The sequence below is a fragment of the Enhydra lutris genome, unplaced genomic scaffold, assembly GCF_002288905.1.
Source record: "Enhydra lutris kenyoni isolate GAN:26980312 unplaced genomic scaffold, ASM228890v2 scaffoldscaffold82, whole genome shotgun sequence".
Taxonomy (NCBI): Eukaryota; Metazoa; Chordata; class Mammalia; order Carnivora; family Mustelidae; genus Enhydra; species Enhydra lutris.
Genome location: NW_019154166.1, coordinates 3,573,860 through 3,598,773, shown reverse-complemented (window position 1 = coordinate 3,598,773; position 24,914 = coordinate 3,573,860). Strand labels below are relative to the sequence as shown.

Below are 24,914 nucleotides of genomic sequence, written 5' to 3'. Positions count from 1 at the left end.
CCACAGACGAGCTCTTTCTTCCACTTGTGCTGACGTCTGGGATACCCATTTGCCAGAAGACAGATACACACATTTCTGTAGTTTGGGTAAAGAAAAAGAAAATTCACCCCCATAAAGCTACTCCCTCATTTCCTGAAGTCAGATTTGCGAGTGTAACTCTTGCTTGGACCATTTCCTTTGGATCCCTCCGGGTGGGTATTCTGCCACAGGTGATCGAGAGAGCGCCTAGGTTCTGCTCTCCCTAGAGAGGGAAAGCTAGCTCTCCTTTGGCTGACCTGTTTTCCGAACGCCACGATGAACAGCCGACTGCAAGGATCAGGACAACGAAGATGGTTACAGGTTAAGAAAACAGACCCCGCAGACGTTCCTGTGTTGTCGATAAAAAGGCTGGCTTTGGTCACATGCGTTCCTCTTGACAGCTGTCTTACCGTCCTCGGAAACAGTGTCACGTCTGAAGGAATGTGACAAATGAAGGAGCACATGCTCCAATATCAGAGAGGAGGGAGATTATAGTAAGAAGGTGGCATCAGTCGGGACGCCCGGGTGGCTCAGTCAGTCAAGTGTCTGCCTTTGGCTCCGGTCATGATCCCGGGGTCCTGGATCGAGTCCCACATTGGGCTCCCTGCTCAGTGGGGAGTCTGCTTCTCCCTCTGCCTCTTCCCTGCTGCTTGTGCTCTCTCTCTCTCTGTCTCTCAATAAATAAAAATCTTTAAAAAAAAGTGGGGGGGAGAAGGAAGAAAAGAAAAAAGAAAAGAGAGAGGCGTCAAGTGCCAACCAACGGTTTGTCAAATGTACAAAAGCATAAGCTGAATATCTGGGAGTGCTGGGGTAGAGGAGAGAAAACCGCAAAGCCGCAGTGGACTCGGCCTCCTACAGGAGTGTGGGAAGAGCCCAGAGAGGGTCTTGCTGGGGATGCCTTTACCAGCCATGACGCCAGACCTACCCCCAAGCCCTTATACTGCTTTATCACTCCAGGCTATGTGCCTGCTTCACATTTGGGGTATATAAAGTAGGTGGTGTTCTGCCTCCAACTCCCACCCCCAAATAGGACATTTTCCCCTAATGGCTTGCTAGCACCAAAGAAAAGTTCTCTATAATCCCAGTGGGTTATAGCAGTACTGTGCTGTCAGACTTGCTTGAAATAATCCCCAGGATGTCCAGACTTGGGCTCATGATCCTCTCCAGCCCTGCTTTTCCTTCTCTGTTTTCTGTTTGGATGAGCAGACCCACTGCCCATTCCTTTCTCAGGCCAGACACTCAGGAGTCATCCCTGGCTCTTCCCTCTCGCTCAGTCCACCATATCCCATCCAATGCCAACTCATGTGAGTTCTCCATCCTCAGTGCCTGTGCAAGCTGGGCACCCTTGTCCTTCTGTCCTTCTGTCTCCTTCTGGGACCTCCTGTTGCTCCCTGACTCGCCTCCTTGTCTGCAGATGTACCCCCTTCAAGTGCCTTCTCCACACTGAAGCCAGGGTGGGCTTTGTAAACCACAGATTTGCTCTTACCGGCCTGTCCCTCCAGCACTGCTGCCCCCGCTAAGCCTTCCAGAGATTTCCCCATGGCCCATGTTCCTTGTGACAATGCTTAGGGCCCCTGTGATCTGCTCTTCTCCTCATCTGCCCACACATGTCCACACACAACTGCAGTGAACCTCATGCAATTATCTTTTTGTGCTTTTGCCTTAATTCCCCTAAAATCTACTCCACTTTCTTCATCTGAGCCCTTGGGTTCCTTATCTGCAAGATGGGAATAGTCCAGTTGCTGCACCATAATTTGGCAGGTTGCTGAAACATTGTGTTGCTGTTTTTTTAATAGCATGTCCGTGTGAGTTTGGAGAGAGTCGACATGTGCGTAGCATTAAATCTTCCCATCTAGGAATATGGGAAGTCTCTCTCTCTCTCTCCATTTGAATTTCCCTTCATGGCACTCAGTAAAGTTACAGAACTTCCAAGATACCAGTCCTGTCCATTTTTCTTCATTCCTTTACTCTCCATTCATTAGTAGTTAAGCTTTTCTTCTTGTGTTTTCTGGTGTTTATGACTGCTTCATAAGAAGGTGTTTCATTGTTCAGTCTATTTGCTAACTGGCATCTTCAGCTCAGAGAGGTTTTCTATTGGTTATTTTGTTATTTCCAGGTTAGGCGCTTCGTCATCTGCATGCAAGCATTTGGTCTCTTCTAGTTCCTGAAGGGAAACCAAGGAACAGATATGGTTTGGCTTTGACAAAAGCCAAGTTGACAGTTAGGAAGGGTGTTGACTTGAGCTCCTGAAGGGAGCGGGGGTGGAGGGACACTGGATTGCTCTGTGGCAGGAAGATGGTGAGAAGTCCGTAGTTGCTTGCCTAGAACAAGGCAGGTGGCCGGGGAAGCAGAGATGGCCTGGAAGGTGTGTTGTTGGTCTTTGTACTAATACACGGTCTCTAGAACTCTGACCATCGGAGCTAGTCACACCTGCGTTCAGTTCCCAACACTGGCGAGCTGGGAAACCTTAGATCAGTTGCTCAACTCTTCTGAGCTTCGGGTTCCATCATGATGATCATCATCATCATCATTGTCATGCTTATCGTTGCCATCGTCCTCATCATCGTGATGGTATCTGTTCACAGTTATGGCCGTAGAGATGGTGTATCTGAGACTGTGGTCACAAGGCTTGGCACACGGGAGACCCTCAGTAAGTTCTGGCTGTTGCTGCTGCTGCTGTCCTCAGCGGGTAGTGACAGAACCAGACATCTCCCTTTGGTCCCCCTCCACCGACCCTTGGCCCTCATCTCCCGGGTCCCGAAGCTCTGCATTCCCTCCCTCCGCTGCCCGCCCTCACCTCCTTCTGCTGTTGCTCCTCTTCTGTACCTGCTGCTCTGCCTCTCGCATGACCTTTCCTCCCGAAGGTCTTCTTTGGCCTTCTGATCTGCAACCATCTCTCCTGCACCAACCAAGACCTGTCTGCTGAGCTCCAGGTTTCTACCACACACCCACATGCTTATTTGAGCTTTCAACCAAAGTCCCGCTGCAGCCGATCCAGAAGCCCCTGGTTTTCTCCGTTTCAGTGCATGGCACCCCATGGACCAATTATTCAAGGTAGAAATCTTGCTTCCCCTCCTTCCGTCACAGCCCCCCTCTCACCTGGATGCTGTCTGTGTTGGTTTTCTCAGAAGGGTCTTGTTGACTTGACCTGTACGCAGAGGCGGGCCCCTGCCGTCCAGGCTCCACACAGTGGCATGAATGATTGTATTAACATAAATGAGATGTTGCTCCTCCCCTGCTTAATTCTAGCCAATGGCTTCCCTTATGCTCAAAATGAAACCCACCTCCTGACCATGATCCCCAAGACCATGTAAAACTTAGCCCCCCGCCTTCTTACCAAACTCATCTTGATTTCTGTCCTTCTCATCAGCCAGTTCCAGCCACAGTTGGTGTCTTTCTCTCCATGCCATGAGATCCCCACTGGTACTGGTGGGCTGGTCTTTGCCCACCTTATCTTGTGACTAGAGCCTTCATCTGACCACAACATTAACATACTTCTTATCACATCTCGTTTGTTTCTTTTGTCACATTTGTCTATGATCTGTGGTGATTTCACTGTGTGATTATTTGAATGTCTGCCTCCCCCATTAACATGTTATAACCTTGGGGCCAGGTATGGCGTCCATCTTGAACATTGGTCTGTTCCCAGCGTCTAACATGGTACCCGGCTTAGAGTGCATTATTGATGGGTGGAGGATGACTGGCTTTCTTCTCTCTGTTCTGCCTAGACCCCATCATGGGCCCTCATTAACCCTCACCAGCTGTCATTTCTGGCTGTTTCTTCTCTTATACCTCCTCCCACATCCCTAGCTCCAGAAAGCTCCAGGCTTTGGTAGAGACATTCTCCAGAGTGACAAGGAAGTTAACCAGGAAAGGGTTTGCTCTGTACTCACCTTAACTCATGAAGACTTTCACCTGTGAACTCTGTTGATTAAAAAAAAAAACCAACAAAAAAAACAAAAACGACTTTCATCCTGATTAATTGTACGGACGTTGTAGCATCTGGATCTGAAATAGGGGTCGATATTAAAAGGGGGCTAAGACCAATTTTGTTCAAGTCTTAGGTATTTCACCGATGGCCTAAAAAGTCTATTTCAAAAGGGACAGAAAGCCTTCCAGCCATTTTGCTGATGACCCCAAATTTTGCCACTAGAAATTTGTTCCCTTAGTCAAAATCTGGTCTTTTAAGTGCATGTATCTGCAGTGTGACATAGATGAGCTGTATATGAATTAAGCTTTTGTTCCTTGGGGGAATCTTTCCACTGGTCACAAAAGAACAGAGACCTGCTCATATTATGACAATCCACAAAGGTAGATTTATTATAAGGACACCTAGCAAGTCCGCATTGGTCCTTATTTCCTAGTTCAAAAAGAGAAAATAATCTCTTCACTCAACTCAGCTTCATGTGCTGGGTCAGAAGCTGCTGGCCAGCCCATGGATCGGCTGACCTCTGTGTGCGCAAGTCACTATGGCTCGATGGGTAGTATCCTGAAGTATAACCATGGCTCATCGTCAGCCAGAACCTCGATCAAAAAAGAGCCCATTTGAAGGGGCTGTAGGCACACCATGAAACACGTCTTGTAAAGCCTTTATAACTGGGAAAGCAGAGGTTTATCAAGCTCTATACTGCATTACAGGGACCGTACCCAACAAATACACATACTACTGTTCTCCCCGTTCTGCGGGTGAGGCCCAGACAGGTGAAGAAAGAAGCTCGCTGACGGAGTGGGGCAGTCAGGATTTGAACCCAGGCCATCTGGCTGCAAAGCCATGGGCTTCAACACTCCTTACGTGTTGACCCTGTCCGAGTAAAGATAACATGAAAGCCTGTGTTAAGCAGTTGAAGGTGGGAGAGGCAGAGAGCGGCCGTGGTTCCTGGGATCATTTGTTTAATGTCAGGGGGAGCTCAGAGGGTAGAAGAGGGTAGAAGAGCCCAGACTCTCTCAGGTGAGAGCCAAGGGAAAGGACTCCCCATGAAGTGTGGAGTGAGAGTGGACACTTGCAAGGGAGGAGACCCGAGAGATCTCGGTCAGCCACTCAGTCCTCCTAGCACGGAGGGTGTCTGTGATCAGAAGCAAACATTTCAGTAGACCACCAACCGTAGTCGTCACATAACAAAGACTTTGGGGGTCCCCGTGACCTAGGGATATCGTGTAAAAAAAAAAAAAAGGTTGAATTTTACAGGGCTTTTTAAAAGCAAATATGGATATCCATAAATTTGGGGGTTTTGGGGGGACACTTACTGATAGAAGTGGGTGAACACAACAAAGCCCGTATCAGATCCCTTCTAGAACATTGGTTGAGATCTTACGGACACCCAGTGCAGCAGGCAGGTGACAAATCGGAACAAGAAGGCCCGTCGGTCATAGAACAAAGGCAGATGAGGTCAAAATACAAGAATGACAGCATGGCAGAGCCACCAGACTCCTTGGCAAGTTTGGCCATCTTAATAGGAAAAGTGGTTTTCTTGCAGAGAAGTCCCATGACCCGCGGGTTCTGGTCATTTCTCCAGAAGCATCAAGAGACTGAGATGATACAGTGCGGGTCATGACTCAGTGACTCCCATCTCACACTCGTGCCGCTGAACGAGTCCAGAAAGGCAGCAGCTCCCCCCAGTCCCAGAAGTCATGGACAGGGACCACTTAGAGCAGATCGCAGAGCACATCAGACTCCACGCCTGCAGGGCCACCAAGCTGAGGTCTGGCCACGTAAACACACGCCTGCTCCGTGGCAAGGCTGAGCGGCTTGGGTTTCCAGGGCGAGATTCGGAATGAGCGGGAAGTCGCCAAGGCAGCAAGGCCTCAGGCCAATTATGCAATTAGCCAAGAGCTGATGCTGGCCTCCACGTTTGTTTAGATAAATTTTGAAATCATCAGCGAGCTCTTGAGCCAGATTCTGCCTCTGCGAGGAGAAAGTCAGACGGTATAAACCTGCGAAGCGCCAGGCAGTATGGGTTGGGGACGAGTTCCGCCTCCTACCCCCCAGGCTGGAGCAGAATCCTTCCTGGGAGAGACCTCTGACTGTGTGTGGCCTGGCTTGGTCCTCCGGGGGTGGGGGAGTGGTGGCGGGGGTGGGGATGGCCCCGAGGTTGGCCCCTGGGGCCTCACTTCAGGACTCCCCCCAGACACCCCCATCCAAACTGGTAGAGGGGACATTAATGAGCAAAGACTGGAACTCCAGCAGAGGAGGAAGGCTTTCAGCCCCTTCATTCCAAGATGACGACCTTTTGGACCCAGAAAGGAGAACTGGGCTCCATTTGGTTTCATTCGAGGTATCCCGAATGCTTCCCACGTATCTCATTTATCCTCATGACACCCCAGAGAAGTAGGTTTGTTTGAGATTTATACAAAGTTATGATTATGCCTATAGATTCCAGTTCCTGCCTCGGTGTCATTCTGAACCCCAAGTCTCATCCCCATCTCACTTTTCCTAACATAACTAAGCCCTTTGGGGAACGAACCGGCTCAGGCTTTAGCCTTGCCAAAGGGCGATCCGCCCCCCACCCTTTCCTTTTTTGTTGTTGTTAAGTTTGATTTATTACTTAGCGTTCTAGTCAGGCCCGATGGATGTTCAGAATATTATAAATAATGCGGATTGAAAGGACCTTGCTGAAATGTTTATTGCATTCTTAGAAAGAGAACGAGGAATGGCAGGCGTAGGGAGCTTGGCCATGGTGATGGAGGGGTGTGCGGGGAGGTGGGGGGCATCTCTTGCTCCGAGGGTATTTTAGTGTGTCAATAAAAGACAGCGCTCCGAAAGGAAGGGACTTATATTACGGTCCTGCTATCAAGAATGCAGAAGCGTTCCAGCGGGCGTAAAGAATCCACTTCAAGAATGTGAGGGCCATAAGGAACTAATCATTAGACATTCCCTCTCTCATTTCCTTACCCACCATGCTGGAGGAAGGCTGCTAACACAGGGGCTGCCCAAGCTTTGAAACCAGCTCTCCAGCGGGCCAGCTTCGTGGCACCCTCTGGGAGGGCTGGCAGCCGCGTGTGGGTGACGGAGCGCCGCCGGTGTACTTACCACCCCACCCCGACGTGCCCAGTGCCTGCAGGCAGGTGAATCTTTGTTCTTCGGGTGCGTTAGAAATATGGGCGTTGGCCAAGATCAGGACCCGCCACGCGGGAGAGTGAGCATCACAGCGACCCCGTCTGCCTTCAGCCATCGCGTCGGAAGCTGGAGTCATCCCAGCTCCTTCCTGCTGTCCTTGTCCTCACTGGTGCTTCTTTCTGTCTTGGGCCTTCCCTCAGGCTCCCATGAGGAAGGAGAGTCAACATTGCTGAGAGTGGCGCAGACCATCTGGGTCAACCCGATGGTAAATGGAAAGTCTGGCAGTCGTGGAGATGGTTCCTTGTGTTCGAAGCAAGGCAGTCTTGGCCATCCCACCTGCTGCTGTGGTCCCGCAGACATCGCAGAGCAGAGCGCTCTCTGTCGGGAGGAAATGGGGGCGGGGGTCCTGTCGGCTGGGGACAGGGGCCTTGCGACAGCCAGTGAGTTTTGTACATCGGACACATCCCCGGCTGTATACCCTTCCTTGCCAGGGTGCCTGTCATCAGCGGGAAGTCATTGGGTGCCCGCTTTGCCCCCCAGGACAGTGGCCTTCCTACTAGCTGGGGACCCCTGTCCCTTCGTCTTCACAGTGCCCAGCGAAAGCACAGCCCTTCCTGGCATGTTCATAGTTGACTTTTTACTTTAGGGGCTGGAGAACTTCTGGTGAGCTCTTGATTCTGCCTTCTAAGACACCGTTCTCAAATGTTAGTGCCAGAAGTGTGGCATGGAGGGCGCGGTGACCCCCCAGCTTGCCGGGTCCCACCTCCGGAGATCTGGACTCAGCAGGTGTGAGGCAGGGATCAGAAGTCGCTTCCTGAACCATCTCCCCCTGGTGGGACGGACTCACCCGCGATCAGGCAGGAGTGACAGTGCTTGGAACGCCAGCATGGCATCTCCGTTGTTAGGCCACTTCTAGTGATTTCCTCCTCAGGAATGTCTGCGAATAGAGAGGGATAGAAAGTTCCAGAGAATGAGTAAGATGTGGGCTGTTCGTGCAATACAGAGGATCCACTTAGCTGAATCCAAGTCCTCCGTGTTAAAAAGAAGCCCTGAGCCTCTGGTACAATCCCAGCATTTCGAGAGAATGTGACCGTGGATCTGTTTGCGGGAACCTAGTAGAATATGTTCTTCTGGAATTTTATATTCCGATATTCACCGTTTGGGGTAATATATTGATTTTGAGTTTGGATATCCCCTTTAGTTCTTTAGAACCAACACTCCCTAGTGACCCGTTGTGTGGATAGCTTATCCTCCTCCATTCATTCATTCATTCAACACATACTCATTGAGTGCTTAGTCTGTGCGGAGTACGAGTCTAGCTGCTAGAACATCTCCATATTAATTAACACCAAGTAAAAGTGCCGTTTGAATTCCCCACTACTGACTCTCCATGACCCCCACGCAACCAGTATTTGAGTCTAAACGACGAGCTTCTTTCCCGTCAACCAAAACACAAGTGCGTGATGCAGAAAGTGCGCATTGTATGACATCTGTGCTGGGCACCTGTGGATAGCATCTTGGGGACTAGAGTCATGGCAGTGCGTGGCCTGTCTGTCCTCTCAAGAATTTACAGACGATCAGGGAAGGGCTGTGCTTTCCGCGAACCCAACCGATTGTTAGTTTACGCTAGTGATGAACTAATTTCTGTAACGTGTGTGTTCGGAATACAGTCCTTGGCAGAAGAAGCCAGGGAAAAGCAGTCCTTGGGTGCCTTGGGCACGGGAGAGGTGTCATCACTGGGGAGGGAACGTTTTTGAGCTGAGGCCAAAAGCCAGCGTCTGCGTGCTGGGTGTGTGGAAACCGTGGAAGGCTACAGGGTGGTGTGAACAGCCCCGTGCTGAGGCAGGAGGTGTGAGAGATCATGGCACACTGAGCGGCAGCGGCCAAGGTGGGAAAACCGGATCCTCGCACTGGCAGCGTGTCGTAACTCAGCTCTGCTCTTTGGCCTTGAAATGGTTGCTGAAGTTATCTGACAAGACCAAGTTCAGTGTAAGTCAACAAATTGTTCAAAGCCAAATCTGACATTTTGGATCCTCTGTTCTACTTGTTTCCAAAAGACTGGGTCTGGAGAAGTTGATGACATCATTGTGTTATCCTCCAACACCTTTTATTTTCTGTGCCCACAACACGAGTCTCAAGGGCAGGTCTGTTTTGTGCGTGGCTTCTGACCTTGGGCACATACCTGGTGTTGGCGGGAACAGCCTACACGGGGCCTGGGACACTCGGCTGTGTCATCAAGATGCCTTTCTCGGACTGTATCTTTCGAGTCTCATGAAGCCTCTTCCACAATGACCACCTTCAGGAGAGGACCTCCCTAGGTCGCCTTATCCTCAAAACTGATATAAACCCCCATTCTTATGGACGGCACCCCAGGCAGGTTTCCCGTACTCTCCGCTCTGAATCCTTGGCCCGCAGATACCTCTCTGTTCATCCTTCTTGCCAACAGAATGCTTGCTCAGCAGTTGAAGCTGGCCGTATTCTAGAACGTCTGGCTCAGGGTCTCATCCATTTGTCTTCAGTTGGCTCGGTGGTGGCATCATTGAGTCTGGGAACACTCCGAAAGTAGCAGGCACCCTCTGGGAAGGTCAGGCTATACGGATCCTGGGTTGGTTTGCCGACTGTGGCTGACCCACGTCTCTGGGGCTGGGAAAAAGCGTTAAAGAATTGCATGAATGGAGGTGGCGTCATGGCAGATGGCGCTGCTGAGGGAAGAGGCCCCTTCGCCCCACAGTGGGCACATGCCCGCAGCACGGCGTGTGTTGGGGGTGAGGGCTTCATGACCTGCCCAGCCCCATAGCTCCTGCACACTTCCCCTGTCCAGCTGTTAGCCCTGACGCGGCTTCTGGGAAGAGGCCCATTTTGCACGACCCAGAGCCAGGCGAGCTTCTAGGTTTCTCTGTGGTTCTCACTCCCCCCGTCTTGGGATGCCCACGGGGCTCACAGTTCTGACGACCTTCTTCCTGCCCCTGATGGTGGGGCTGGTGGCGTTCACCCTGTCCCTGCAGCCAAGCATCTCCCTCTCATGATGTCGTGAAAGGAGTGGCCCAGGGCCCAAAGGGGAGGCCATCGGGAGATCATCAGGGTGCTCTGGGTAGAAGATACAGGTCCCTTCTGAGGACAAGTAGGAACTGCGTTTTATGGAAGTACTCTTAAGGAGGGTATTTTTTTAAAAGAGTTTATTTGAGAGAGAGCGCGCATGCTTGTGCGTGTGCACTCAAGCAGGGTGAGAGGCAGAGAGGGAGGGAGAGAGAATCTCAAGCAGACTCCGTGCTGAGCGTAGAGCCCACAGTGGAACAAGAGAAATTATTCACCAAGTGTGCACCGTGGCTCCGAGCCCAGGTAGAAAGACGCAAAGCCCCAGGTTCAGGCACCATATGATGCTGCTTGGGAATGGAGATGAGGTCCAGAGCCAACGGCCAAGGAAGAATTCTTGTGCCATCCTTGGTGTAAAAAAAAAAGCACAGGGACGGGACCCGCGGGCAGAAAGAGCTGCTGCTTAACGTGGGCATTTTCACACAGTCATCCAGGCTGTTGGGGAATTTTGCATGAGTGCACATTTCAAAATCTCTGTGATAGCATGCTTCAAAGTGACGGAGGGTGGTCCCATCCATCTCAGGGGTCCCCCTTCCTCCTGGTGTTGGTGTCGTGTGGTGGGCAGATACGGCGGCGCTGGCAACCAGAGTGATTCGCAGACAGGATGCAGACCAGAGCATCTTCTGTTCAAAGAGTGCAGACTGTGAAGGCCCCTTTTGTAGCCAGAACCATTTCCAGCAGGAGTCAGGGCAGCCTATGTCCACTGAGTACGTGCTGTAGGCTGAGGAGCGTGCTCAGCACTGAGCATCCCACCTCATTCCGTCTCCATGGCAGCTCTGGGAGCTAAGGGCTAGTGTCCCCCCAATTTTAGGCATCGAGGATGGATGGGGTCCCTTCCCCAGAGCCATGGTGTGGATGCCGGCTGGCCCATGGTTCAGCCCACGCTGCAGCTCCCCATGTTAAGCTGGACCCTGTGTTCGTACATACATGTACATTCTCCCCTCTGTCATTTGGCCTCACAATTGGGAAGTCACACACACACACATACCCCCACACACATATACACACACACACTGTGCTGGAAGTCGGGGCCAGCGAGCTTCACATGGCTTACTGGTGACCATTTGAAAGCAGGGATGACCTTCAGAGTACACTGGAGCTCATGTTTCTGCCTCGGTGACAGGGACAGGCTTCGTCGCCAAACCGAGGGACCATGACGTAGGTTCTGACTCTTTGGGAAAAGGCTCCGCTCTTCAAAGGAAAGGACCGTGTGGGGCGGCTCTCTCCAGCCCTTCTTTCTTCTTCCTCCCATGGCTCTTACCAGTCACCTTTCTTCTCTGTGGCTCTTGGTTGTACATGGCCTGTGTCATCTTGGAGGCCAAAGGAGCGCTGAGGTTGGGGGACAGAATCGGGGGGACAGACACAGCCTCGCGGTTGACAGAGTGGCTGTCCGCCCGACGCCCCAGAAGTGGCACTAGCGATCCCCCTGAAATGCATTCACCCTGATTCTTCCAGACTTCTGGTGACCCCTGGCGCTTACTCCCTCCTCCTCCTCCTGCCACCAGAACCTGGACTTCCTTTAGATTTTAGCAAGCAGCAGCAGGGTGGGGGGGGCAGTGCTACTTGAAAGTGAACCCCCCCACCAAGAAAGGCGGCAGTCATCTGTTTCTGATGTTTCTTTGGGCACAGAGCTGTCAGAACGGGCCGTGTGGGGAACCGCCGCCGTCAGAGAAGCCGTGTGTGGCTCCTTCATGTCAGACCACGTGATAAACCACACGTCCCCCGAGACTGCGTGGCTTCCAGCCTTCACTAGCTAGGGATCCCTGTCCTGGAAAGTGCCGGGGACCCCCTGATAAGGTCGGCCTCGCCAGCCTGTCTTCTCTGCGCTCCCTGATCAGTTCGCTTTCTGTTTCCACGTGTCGTGACGTCACCCGTCATTCTAGCCAACTTCTGTCATGTGTTGTTGCTGACCTTACCTGTCACTAGCGTTCACCGGTGGCCGTTCCCTGTTGCCCCGTAGGAAGGCACACTCATCTGACCCGCAGCGCGTTTCCAGATCCCACTGCGGGATGCCAGTTTCTGGAAAGTATTAGCACCCCCTCCTGCTTTTGCCCCTAGAGCCGGAGGGAGGGGATCTGTGCCTCTGAGCTGCCAGCGAGCACTCACCTCTCTGTAGCACTTTGCACCTCTGAGTACACGATGTCATTTACTTATTTTGGGTTTTGTCTGTCTTCACCCGCCGTACCCTCCCAGCAGTCAGGCACACGCAGGTGCACACACGCATGTGAGCACACACAGGCGTAAATAGACACTCATTGAGGGCAAGGATTTTTGTCTTTTTGTTCACTGTTCTGTCTCCAGTGACTAGAACAATGCCTGGCACTCTATAGATCGATTGATTGATGTTTGTTAAATAGATCGACATCCAGGAGTGCCTGGGTGGCTCTCTTGGGCATCTGCCTTCAGCTCGGGTCATGGTCAGGTCCTAGGATTGAGCCCCATGTGGGGCTCCCTGCCCGGTGGGGAGTCTGCTTTTCCCTCTCCCTCTGCCCTTCCCCACCTCCCCCTCTGCTCATGCTCTCTCTTTCTCTCTCAAATAAATAAGATCTTTGTAAAAATTCAGTCAAAATCCGTTGTAGAGAAGTAGAATCTAGAGGCTCTGGGTATTGTTTTCACTTTCCTGGCGACCCAGGAGTGGGAGCCTTCTGTTGTCTTGTCGATCAAACATTTACTGAGCACGTCAGCCCGTCACGCACGTGATGAAGATAGAGTGCCTAGCACTGCTCACAGAGACAGACATGGCTCTCATTAGGAGCACAATGGTGGCCGGAACGGTGTGCGTCCACAGTGTGGGTCTGCTTGACCCACACCCTCCACGGGCCCGTCCACAGTGCGCTCTGGGGCAGGAGGGGTCCCCAAGGGAAGGGCTCCAAGCAACTCACTCACCCCATGCAAGGGGTTCTTGTTCGCCTCGTTGACAGGAGGGGGGCTCTCCTGCCCCACCTCTGCTCCCAGTTCCTCTTGTCCCAGAACCCCCATGCATCTCCTGCTCACTTTGTCTCTTCAGGACAGCGCTGATGGCGTTACCCCGAGATCGTCTGTGACGTCACTGGAGGCGTGACTGCGAGAGAGTGTCTGAGAAGGCCTCTTGCTGGCGAGCTATTTCCTTACATCGCACTTCCACGTTCCCAAATAATTAGAGACAAATAGTTACTTTTGCTGATGATCTCTTTCCTGAAAGGTCCCAGTTAGAAGTCAGAGGAAAAGGGGCGCCTGGGTGGCTCAGTGGGTTAAGCCTCTGCCTTCAGTCCAGGTCATAATTTCAAGGTCCTGGGGTTGAGCCCCGCGTTGGGCTCTCTGCTCAGCATGGAACCTGCTTCCCCCTTTCCCTGCCTGCCTCTCTGCCTATTCATGATCTCTCTCTCTCTGTCAAATAAATAAAATCTTTAAAAAAAAAAAAAAGAAGAAGAAGAAGTAGTCAGAGGAAAGGGCCCTGGCTCGTGTAGGTTAAAGAACGTGTCATTTGTTTGAATGTTGTCAGGTGACTAGCGAGATTCTAAGGGATAACTGAGCCAGGAAGAGTCGGAAGCACGGCCCAGTCGGGGACTTCCGGACCCATTTTGTCAGCCACCCGTCCACGGTGTCACCATTGTGGTGACTGAGCCCCAACTCCGCTCAGTCCAAGCTTCGCAGTTCCTGGAGAGGAGAGCCCGGGGGCCTCACATGGCCTCACGCCAAGTTGAACAGACACGTAGCTGTCCCCACCCCTCCCAGGGGGATGTTCTCCTGGGGTTTGGAACTCAGAGCCTCGGTTCAAATATACTACTCAGTGGGCTTCCACATCTCGGTCACATGATTTACTTAAAAAAATCAGAGGACCCACCATCTGCTGTATTGAAAAAGTAGCCTCTGGACGGCCGTAGCTCCGTGTCCAGTCTTTCTGTACCTGACTTAGAACTTGGGCCGCAGCCCCCTCTGGTCGCCCGGCCCGGTCTCCCTAATTGATGGCAGGTGACGTCTCCCAATGCAAACAGCACAAACGGAGGGGTTCGTAATGCAGAATCTGTAGCCCGGGTGGAGCCATCCAGAAATCTTTGGACACTTAGTCAAGAGGGAATTGTCAAAACAAGATATCCATAACAGAGTTCCTGACTGTCTTTTCAAAGGCACTTGAATTTCTGCCAGATTCCAGACAGGCTCGCTTTCCCAGGGGGACCCCACGGCACAGCGAGGGGATATCTTAGCCAATAGTGATGCACCCGAGAGCGGGCATTAAATTATTGCCCTGACGACTCAGGAGAGGCGGCTTTTGATGGCTGATGGGAAGGGTCGTCTCTCTACAGCAGAGTTCTGCTGTTGGATTGTGTTGATTTGCCGGACTGATTGGACATCGGGGGAGGGGACTGTAACGCTTTCCGAGCACGGATGAGACCGAGGCACGTGTCTTGCACCTTCTGTGCAGGGAGCAGCGGGACTAGCCGAATTTGTGCATACCCCCTCCGAGGAGCGCTGTTATCAGCCGAGTGTTCTTGTTTTTTTTTTGGTGGGGGGCTGATTTTCTGCCCCTCTCCTGAGACCTGGGGCCCACGCAGAGCCACACACATGTCTTTGCACCCATCGGACCTGACCCACAGAAGGTTCTGGTGCGAGGAAATCTAGCTCTCTTGGCCAGACCCTTACCCTGTGGTCAGATCTGCCCAGGGTCGGCTGCCCATCAGAACAGCCCAACCCACAGGTCTGACCCCTTAGTCAGCATGATGTGCTCTGGCTGGTGACATGCGCTGTCCTGTCCCAAGCAAACATCAGGTGTTGGCCTCACAGGGGCCTCGTGGCTGTGACAGAGACGCCTGATGCCCAGTGAGGCACAGGTCTGGTCCCTGGAGCCGGGAGCCCGGGAACCCGCCTTCCCCTAGGCCTGCAGCCGGCTCCTCCTGGCTATTGCGGTCTTAATTCCTTTCAATTTCCTGTTTCGAGGCAAGCCCTTCTTTCGCCCCATCCCCCACTCCTGTCAGGCCACCTTCCCCATTCCTGCTTCCTGCCGAGGCTGCTGGGTCTCTCTGGCCCCCAGATGTCTCCCCACACCATCCTCCTTCCCCCTAGTCTCCCGCCTTCTCTCCAGAATGACATTCTTCCAGGTTCTCTGTGGACACGGCACATTACCTCTCATCCGCATTGAGATGGGGTGGCAGCCTGGGGACCAGGGAGATGGATTGTCCCCAGATGGGGCCTGGAACTTCATAGGGCAGGGTGAGGAAGGTGCCCCTTTCTCCTCCTCACGTCACCCCAGCACAGATCCGGGACAGACCCCCTCATGGGACTCCGGGCTTACCCCTTCCAGAGCTGCTACCGAGAAGAGCACACACAGTACCTTCAGGAAGCTCATCTTTCCCGCAGCAGCCAGGGTTTGGTCACGTTGGCCCAGGGTGCTGTCCTGGGGCCATGATCCTGTCCAAAGGTGGAGACAGACACTCAGAGTGACATAAATGCCAAGGCAACGTTAAGATCTGTTTCATCTAAATTTTCTTGGTTTTCAGTCAGAACCATAGCACAGGCTAATTCCAGGCCAATCCTTTGCCTTCTCGTGTGTTTCTCTGAGTCTGTCACTTGGCATCACAGACACGGCCTCCCACCATCACCCGGGTTGGCTCCCCTGGTGAGCCCGGTCCCCGGCCAGGCCTGGCCCCGCGGGGCTCCCTCCCAGGGAACGTGGCCATGTGCCCGGAGCTAGCCGGGCTGTTGGCCCGCAGCCTTCCTGGGGCTCCTGTCAGGGCAGGGCAGGGCTGACCTCTGAGCCCCAACTTCCTCACCTGCAAAGCAGGGGGGGACCTGTTGCTTTGTGTGCCCCACTGACTCCTGGTGGGAACAGCACAAGACCGGGGCATGGCACGTTCTGAGCCCACGTCTAGCGGCGTGACAGCTGCCTTTCCTCTGTGTTCCTTCTGTTCTTGCCACGCTGCCGTTATTCGTGATGCCTTGTGCCGGCGCCGCTGGGGTGCCCGGTGTCCCCCACCGGGCACCCGCAGGGCTGATGGGCTTCCAGGGCCCGGCTCGGCTCTGAAGTCAGGCTTTCTGCGGGCCTTCTAGGTTCTCCTTGGGTTTGGTTTGTACATCTCTAAGTCCTCGGGCCCGTGACCCTGGCCTTGGTGCTGCCCCCGCTCTGACCTGGCCCCCTCACAGGGCCTCCACCCCCACCCCCAGTTTATACCACCACCACCCCACCCACCGCCAACCCTAGGGCCCTCTGCTCCTGTCACCTGGCGTCCGCTCAGCTGGCTCCACTCACCTTCCAGCCTGCGCCCAGCCCAGCTGCCCTTCCTGTGCTCAGGACCCGAACGGCTGCGGCCAGATACCCCACCCTAAACTTCCAACCTTTCCTGGATACCCGTCATCACGGCCGAGCTGTGGCTGGAACGGGACTCTGTGTCTGCACGGAATGCCACCCAGGTGTCTCCTCTGGTTCTGCTCCCCTCCCTTCCCTTCGGGGATGAATGGCATCTGGGCTCTGTCGTCAGGCCGTGAGCCTGGCTCTCTCCGGGACATTGTGCTGCAGGTGCTGCTTGGAGGCCCCCTGCTCGGGCCGCAGGTCCCAGACGCAGGAATAATTAGTGTCGTCGCTCTGCCGGTAAAGGGCCGCCAGATTCGCCCAGGAAGCCTCCCGCACCTCATCTCACTGAGTCATCCCCATGCACCTAAGAAGTTGGTATCCGGGGTTTTCACAGAGGGTGAACTGAGCTCACCATAAAGGCATGGAGATCGGGCCTCCCTGACTCCCCAGGCCAGCACCGCTGCCCCCACACCAGACTGCGCCATCCCTGTTGCTGCAGATCATCTGGCCTAATGGAAGGAATATTAATATCTAACACAGGCATTGAAGGGTGGAGGGGGTTAAGGGCACTGGCCTGCCTCTCGGAGTGTCTCTGGCTCCAGGGGCAGTGAGCTGCCAGCCTAAAGGAAGCAGGGTCCGTGGAGGGTCCCAGGCTGTGTCCCTGCAGAGGGTGACAGGGGGGCAGAGGGCAGAAGCAGAAGGAAGAGGGGGACGGGAGGTCTGATGAGGGGACGGAGCCCACCAGAGCTGCCCAGGGGGGTTCACCCTCCAAAGGAGAGAAGAAACCCCGGGGATGTGTTGAGTGCCAGGTGAGAACAGAACCAAAGTCAGAACAGAAGAAGACTCACACTCAGGTTTTTAATGGAAGCGCTGTTTGCGGAACTGCGGCAGGAAAGCGGAGCAGCAGGGGAGGGGAGCCGCTGTCCGTGCCCGTCTCCTGGGCCGGCTGAGCTCCAGGCTGAAGGCAAGAAGGCTGTTGGGGAGCCCACCCCGTGCCACCTTGCACCCAGCTCCCGTGTGGGGTCCCAAGGGCACCTGCCGTTCTGTGCCCTCAGGTCTGACGCTCAGAATGTAAATATGTTCATCTTCTCTGCTGGGTGTCTACTCTTTTCTCAGTTTATTTGCCCAGTAATGGGATTAAAGGGAACATTTACATGAACTTTAGAAAACAAATATTCCAGTTTTGTCTTTTCTCTGGCTCGCTCCCCATCTCAGCTCAGGAGTCTGCTGCAAGAAATCTGTTTGATCAGGGAGAACCCACTGCTTAATGCATAAGCAAATGTCACGTGTCAAAAGGCACCCCTGGGAAAAAAACCAGCCAGCCGCGGGGGTCTTTCCTAGATGTCTAGGCTAGAGCTCTGGACGCTGTTCGCAGTGGGAGAGGTGATCGCAGGAGCAAACGGTATAGGGATGTGGGGACAGTCACAAGCAACCAGTGCTGCTCTCCTGTGATCAGATCAGGAGACTTCAGATAATGAGGCCCTTTGCATGCCCCTCCCTGCTACCCCGCACCCCTACCCTCCCACTGTGCTTAGCCCTGCATCCCTACAGCTGAGCACTGAGGGGGAAGTGGTCTGTGCTGTCTGCTCTCACTCTCCCAAGAAGACAGTCCATGTTCCTCCTCCTCCTCCTTTTCCTCCCCTTCTTTTTCTGCCACTTCTTCCTCCTCTTCCTCTCCTTCTTCCTCCTCTCCCTCCTTCTCTTCCTCCTCCTTGTCTCCTCTTCCCCTTCCCTTTTTCCTCCCCTTCCATCCTCCTCTTCTTCTCCTCCCTCCTCCTCCTCCCCTTCCTCTCCCTCCTCCCCTCTCTCCTATACCTCCTCCCCTCCCTTCTCTTCCTCCTCCCCTTCCCTTTTTCCTCCCCTTCCTCCTCCTCTTCCTCCTTTCCCTTTCCCTCCCTCTCCTCCCCTTCCTCCCCCCCTCCTTCCCCTCCCTCTGCCTCCCCTCCCTCTGCCTCCCCTCCCTCCTCCTCAAGCACCAAGAGCCATGACCTACCCTCACCCGGGGCAGATGCGTTGGCAACACAGTGCCCGTTACTTTGCAGGTTTCCAGTGTTTCACTGGAAAAAATACGGGCCATGAATCCCAATGAGCACTCTTCAGAAAACACAGCACCGTTCTGGAGAGAACTGCATTTCATGTGCCTTCCCAGTCTGAAAGGAGTTTGTTTTCCTACATCTTTCTTTAATTGCCACGAGCTGGACTTGTAAATACTGTAAGTGGTTGAGTAATCCCCATCTGGTAGACTGACCAAAGGAAATGGCCATTTTTTTCCACGATTGGGCCTCTGGCGCCCATGCCTGGCCCTGAGAGGGGCACCTGGATGTGGGACGGGCAGCAGCGTGGCGCACGGGAGCGCGTGGGGTTCAGCAGGAGGGGTGCCGTGGTCAGGAGCCTCACCAGGTGTTTCTGTGCCTGGGGTGGGGGTAGAGAGCCTTCATTGTTCCAGAAGTTGGCAGGTTCCCAGAAGTTCAGCTGTCTTTCCTTGTTCTGAAATGTCACACATCTCTGTAGCTGGGGGACAGATGAGCAGACCCCCTGAGGTTTACGTACCACTCTGAGGCAAAAGAAGGAAGTCCTCTCTCTCTCTCTCTCTCTCCCCCACCCCACTGTGACTGAATGCTATTCCCTTTGGCCACATGGTCTCCTGCTGCAACCTCTAGGCCACAGTCACTTTCCTGTGTCTCCAGGGCTGGAGGCTGTTCCCTGCCACTGTCTTGAAGGAAAGGCAAATCGCCTTCTGTGTGGTGGTGACTTGTGTTAATGATTCTTTATCTCTGATGCTTTTGATGGAGTGGGAGAGGAAGTATGTCTGGGGTTCAGGATGCAGGGGAGGGCACAGGTGAAACCAGACCGGCCACCATCAGATCTTTGTGCCGGTGCAGTACACCCGCCCGTCCACTCTCGTCTCTGTTTAAAAGTTTCCACCATACAGACTGCAAAGGAGGGAAGGAGGAAGGAGAAAGAGAAGAGAAAACCGAGTCAAAGCTCTGTATCCCTGTTTTTGAGTCCCAACGAGCCTGGGGCCCCCGTCCCTGAGAAGCCCCCCTTTGTGTCGGGGGCCGGGATCCCCCTGCACCGGCCCCACGGGTGCAGAGAAAGGGGATGAGGTGGAGCTGGGTGGGGGGGTCCCACCTGGATTCCCAGGCTGGTTCCCGCATCCACGTATTCTGTGCACGGTGCGGCTCAGCCCTCTCTGGCTTCAGAACGAGCCTTGGTCACTCTTCCCGAAACATCCTCCAAAGAAGAGAGACTCCATTCAAGGAAGGTGCCAGAGCCGTGGCCTGGCTCCAAGAAGGCCAGACTTTTAAAGAGAAAGTGTTGCCGTGTGGGAAGGTCTGTGAACACCTGCTCTCTGACCGGGAGCATCCCAAAGGCTGCGCTGGCCTCAGCTTATCACACTGTCACTTGCCATCTCGAGAGGATTTCCTCACTTGATGGTCCGTGCACACCCGTTTAGCGAAACCTGCTGAAAATGTCGCGGCCAGAGGCCCCCCGTTTGCTCCAAAAGGCTTGAAAATATAAAAGACGTACCTGTCACTCGGCTTTAGAGCCCCTCTCATCGCCGGACGGGAGCCCAGTTGAGCCCATGACATCAAAGTGCTCTCTCTCTCTCTGCATTTCCGGCTGTCGTGGGTGTCGGGGTGCCTGTGTCACCTCTCCTGTGGCACGTATTGTGTGACTCAGTGTCCGAGATAGAATCATTGCCGCCTTACAGAGGAATTGCGGTATTAAGAGTGATCTAGGAGGCCCACCCACCGGGCTGCTAAACTGTCCCATCGAAGGACTCCCAGCCCAGAAGCTTCTGTCTGGCCTCCTGGTGTCTGTGTGTTGTCTCTCGATTGGCACCTTTAGAATCTTCTCTTTCTTTGGCTTCCTTGACACATGTTCTCAGCTTCTCTCTCTCTGTTGGCTGTTCCCACTTTGCCTTTCTTACTGGTTCTTCTCATCCCTTCCCGGTAGTCGATACACTGATTCATTTGTATATATATTAAAAAAAAAAAAAAGGGTCTGGGGGACGGGGCATGTGAAGGGGAGCTAGAGCGGCGTGGCCCCTGTGTCGGACTCTCGGGGGTCCGTGGTGGAGACAGACAGTGTCTGAGCGCCTAAATCATGACTGAAGAAGGGGGCACTGCACGGCCGTGGAAGGGACAGCCCAAGCACGGTTCATGGAATGCCGGGGAGGAGGTCCTTGAGGAAGTGACATTGACACTGGGTTCTGGGGAAGAAGTAGGGAGCACATGGGCCAAGAGGGGCAGGAAGGAGCATCACCCTGGCCATTGAGGAAACTGAAGGGTGCATGTCTGGAGCCGGCGCAGAGAACGGCTGCTGGGGTAGCTGGACGCAGAGCGTGCGAGGCCCCCCGTAAAGAGTTTGGGTTTCTGCTGAGGCCTCTGAGAGTTGCAAGGCAGCCAGTAACCTGATCCGGTTTATGCATTGGGCAGAGCGAGCAGCAGGTGGGCCCAGGTGGGAGGCAGCGGTAGCCACCGGAGCCTGAAGGCCCCTTCCCTGTGATCGTGTATGAGCTCAAACCTGGCGTGTGGTTTCTTCTTCTCAGCCAGTCTCTGTCCTCCCATCTCCTCGCTCCGGTCTCTTGTTCCGCTGTGCTTGTCGCCACCCGCTGTGAATCTCAGGGGTCCTGGTGTCAGCCTCACCATCGGCCACCCCCTTCCCTCCAGTCCAGGACCCCTGCTGCTGCACAGCCAGCCTCTGGGCCCCAAGTGTTCCCCCAGCTCCAATCCTGCCTGAGCAGCCCTAACTGAACACCTTGTCTTTTCTCCCATCTTTTCTCAGCACCTAGGCCTCCCCCTTATCTTTGGGGTTACCCCGCACTCTGGAGTGCTAGCAGGTGCCCCCCAATACTCCTCAGTCCTTCTGTGTCCTCCAGTTCCATGCGGGGTTCCTGATCCTAAGCAGCACGACCTCTCAGCCCAGCCAGGAGGTGGTGGGATTCCTGCCCAGGGGGAGCTTTTGGTCAACATGAAGATATTTCTGGAGGCAGAAATAAATGAAGAGGAGATTTGTTCTTCTGGCTCTGGCCGGAAGATGGGCTGAGATAACGTTCACCTGTGCACACTCGTGCATCTTACTACACACGTCCCGAAACACGAGATAAAATATCACAGCCCGCCCCTCAAATGCTGATGCAGAGCCAAATTGACAAGGAAGAGAGGAAATCCCCAGAGGAGAGAAATGGGAGTGAGAGCTGGAAACCAGAGCCTGCATGGAGGAACCAAGGCTGCAGCTGGGTCGTTATCGGCCCCAGTGATGGAGAGCAGGGATCCGCAGACTTCTGTGAAAGACCGGATAGTAAAGAGTTTAGGCTTTGCAGACCACAGTCGGTGCGTCACAGCTTCTCTTTGTCTTCTTTGACAGCCCTTAAAAAATGTACAAACCATTCTTGGCTCGGGGGTTATACGAAAACAGACCAGCAGCAGGGGGGCCACAGTTTGCTGGCTCCTGATGGAGAGGCTTGGGTTGGTGTCCCTGCGACGTTGGGGAGAATGCGTAGGTCCCGAGAGGGGGTACTTGCAAAAGATCAGATCATTAGAGAAAAGGGGGGTATTAGGAAAAAATCATCCACGGGCTGATGAGATGACAGGGAAGCCTGCTGTGTATTTTTATGTGCCTTCTTAATATTCGACACTGTGCCCATGCTGTGCTTTACATCAGTTGAGTTTAAAGAGCACGCCACTTGGGGTGCCTGGGTGGCTCACTCGCTTGAGCATCCAAGTCTTGGTTTTGACTCGGGTCATGATCTCAGGGTCCATGAGATCGAGCCCGGAGTCAGGCTCTGCCCTCAGCGGGGAGTCTGCTTGGGATTCTCTCCCTCTGCCCCTCCCCTGTCTGTCTGAAATAAATAAATAAATGTTTATTTTAAATTTTTAAAAAAGATTTATTTATTTGAGACTGAGAGAGAGCGCACAAGTGGGGAGGAGGGTCAGAGGGAGCGGGAGAAGCAGACTCCCCAGTGAGCAGGGAGCCTGACACAGGACTCGATCTTGTGATCCTCAAGATGACCTGAGCCAAAGGCAGATGCATAACGAGCTGAGCCGCCCAGGCACCCAGTAAATAAATCTTTAAAGGATAAAATAAAATGCTCACTACTTGAACTACATTGAACCCTGGAGGTCTGTGGAGGGAATTCAGGGCATCTATGAACTGGGTGGGAAAACTGAGATACAGCCTTTTCTTCAATTAAGAATGCAGGCAATGAACCACATTACTGTTTGTAGTCCTGGTGGCTTTGTCACCCGTAAAAATCATAGGTATTTTCACATCAAAATACACTGTATGATTATCTCAAATTTTTAAAAATATATATTGGATAAGCATGTTCCATTGTAACCAGAAATTTTAAAAACACATTTCTGAGTAATTGTTGGGCCAAAGAAAAAATTGCTGAAAAATCTAAAATACATAGAACTTAGAAACTAACAGCAGTGAAATTATTTCCCACCAAAAATTGTAGACGGGGGCAGCCGCCTGCCTCAGTGGATGGAACATGCAACTCTTGATCTCAGGGGCATGAGTTTGAGCCCCATGTTGGGTGTTAGAGATTACTTGAAAATAAAATCTTAAAACAAAAAGTTGTAGGTGTAGAGGGACAATATTTAGAAGAAAGATGGAAAATGAATGAGCTGACTTTCAGTTCAAAGAACAGTAGAGTGAATCCAAAGAAAACCTATGAGTTGTAGGATTAAGGAATACAGATGCAGAAATTAAAACAGGAAATGAGGGGGACATGACCAACAGCATCAGAACCCGTTCTTGGAAGAGATGATCAAAAGAGGCACCTGGAGGCAGCGTTAATCAGGAAAAGGAATGTCCAGATATGCCACGTTAGAGACAAAAAGAAGAGCACAGGTACAGCCTAGTGTTCTAATTCTAAGAGAACGCAATGAACGGTTTTATACCAGTATTTTTGAACACTCAAAAAAAGTGGGCAGTTTCCCAGAAAAATCTAACTTAACAAAACCGAGTCCAGAAGAAGGGAGAGAGGAACTCCCAGTGTGGGAAGCTGTCCGAGGGTAGGGTGAGTGTTGAGGACACACTGAGTGACCGTTCATCCATTTATTCAACAAATGGGCGTTGAATCCGCTCCAGGCGCCATCATGGAAGCTAGGGGTGCGCAGCTGGTGATGTAATCCCACCTCCATACCTTCCATCACTTCTGTCCAGTGGAAAGTTCATTGATTGTCTCTGTCCGACATGGTAGCTGTTGGCCACTTGGGACCCTTGAGCACTTGAGATATGGTTAGTGGAACCGAGAAACTGAGCTCTCTACTATATTTTATTTTAATTCATTGAAATGTAAGGAGCCCCATGTGGCCAGTGGGTATTTAGTTAATAAGATCCATAATGTGCTAGGGGGGCTTCCTGTAAGAGCATCGGGAGTTGAACTCCTGGGACCGGCCTTTCTGGAAACAGCTTCTCCGTCTGGGGGCCACAGAACCATGCGATCCTACACATTTGAGTCACCTGTTACTTCCTAGACACGTTCACTTGCTTTATCTCGTGTGCTCCTTGCTTCCCTCTGGGGGCTTCAGTAACTCAAGAGACCCTTGAGAGAGCAAATGTGTATCTAGTGCTGACTTTGCAGGAGTCCCTCCATTAGATATCTATTTTTTTTTAATTTTTTAAGATTTTAATTTTTTGAGAGAGCAAGAAAACAACGAATGGTGGGGAGGGCCAGAGGGAGAGGGAGAAGCAGGCTCCTCGCTGAGCAGGGAGCCTGACCCTTGAGGGACCCTGGGCTGGCTCAGGTCCCCCAGATCATGACCTGAACTGAAGGCAGACACTTAACCCACTGAGCCACCCAGGCGGCCCTCCATTGGATGCTTTTGCCAATGTGTGACCTACGCATCTTGGGTTCAAGATGGCAGAGCCATGTAACCAGTGGAGACAATGGATTCTAGATTTAACCTTTCCCTGCAGACCCTAAAGCCCTTTGCTTTCTCGGTGTTTCATCGGTGCAAGCCGAAAGCAGAGCCGCATTCCCCCGTCCCCCGCAAAGGTAGGTCACAGGCTACGTCATGCCCTTCCAGCATCAGTCACTGAAGCCGTCTCTCGTGCTTATCTTTTCCAGGGATGATCATGGTGATTTTGCTGCTACTGGTGGCGATCGTGGTCGTGGCCGTGTGGCCCACCAACTAGTGGCAGTAAGGGGTGCACCAGCTGTGATGCCTGCCAGAGCCGCAGAAAAGCCCAGCACCCAGGTGGTACCTGAACCCGCTCTCAATAAACACCCCCAAAGCTCTCAACTGCGGCTGCGCGTTGCGTCGATAAAGCCCCCCACCCCCAAGCTCTGAACTGCGGCTGCGCGTTGCGTCAATGGGCCCGTAGCAGGGAGGCTCCAGGGCCGCAGGCCCCGTGCGACCCATTTGCTTCTGGCACTGGTCATTTGGGTGCCAGGCCCAAGTGACCATGCCCCATGGCTGCGGGGTGGTTCCGGCCACCCCGCAGTGTGCTAGGCGTCCGTCTGCT

General features: G+C 53.1%; 1 protein-coding gene across 1 annotated transcript in view; it reads left to right on the top strand.

Moving 5' to 3' along the window:
* LOC111161111 (syntaxin 8) overlaps window positions 1–24,705 on the top strand; it is a 243,406-nt gene extending 218,701 nt beyond the window's left edge. Inside the window, exon 8 of the mRNA XM_022524597.1 lies at window positions 24,517–24,705. Coding sequence (XP_022380305.1) covers window positions 24,517–24,584 — 68 coding nt within the window. The 3' untranslated portion in view covers window positions 24,585–24,705. The remainder of the gene's footprint in view (window positions 1–24,516) is intronic.
* The last annotated feature ends 209 nt before the right edge of the window (window positions 24,706–24,914 follow it).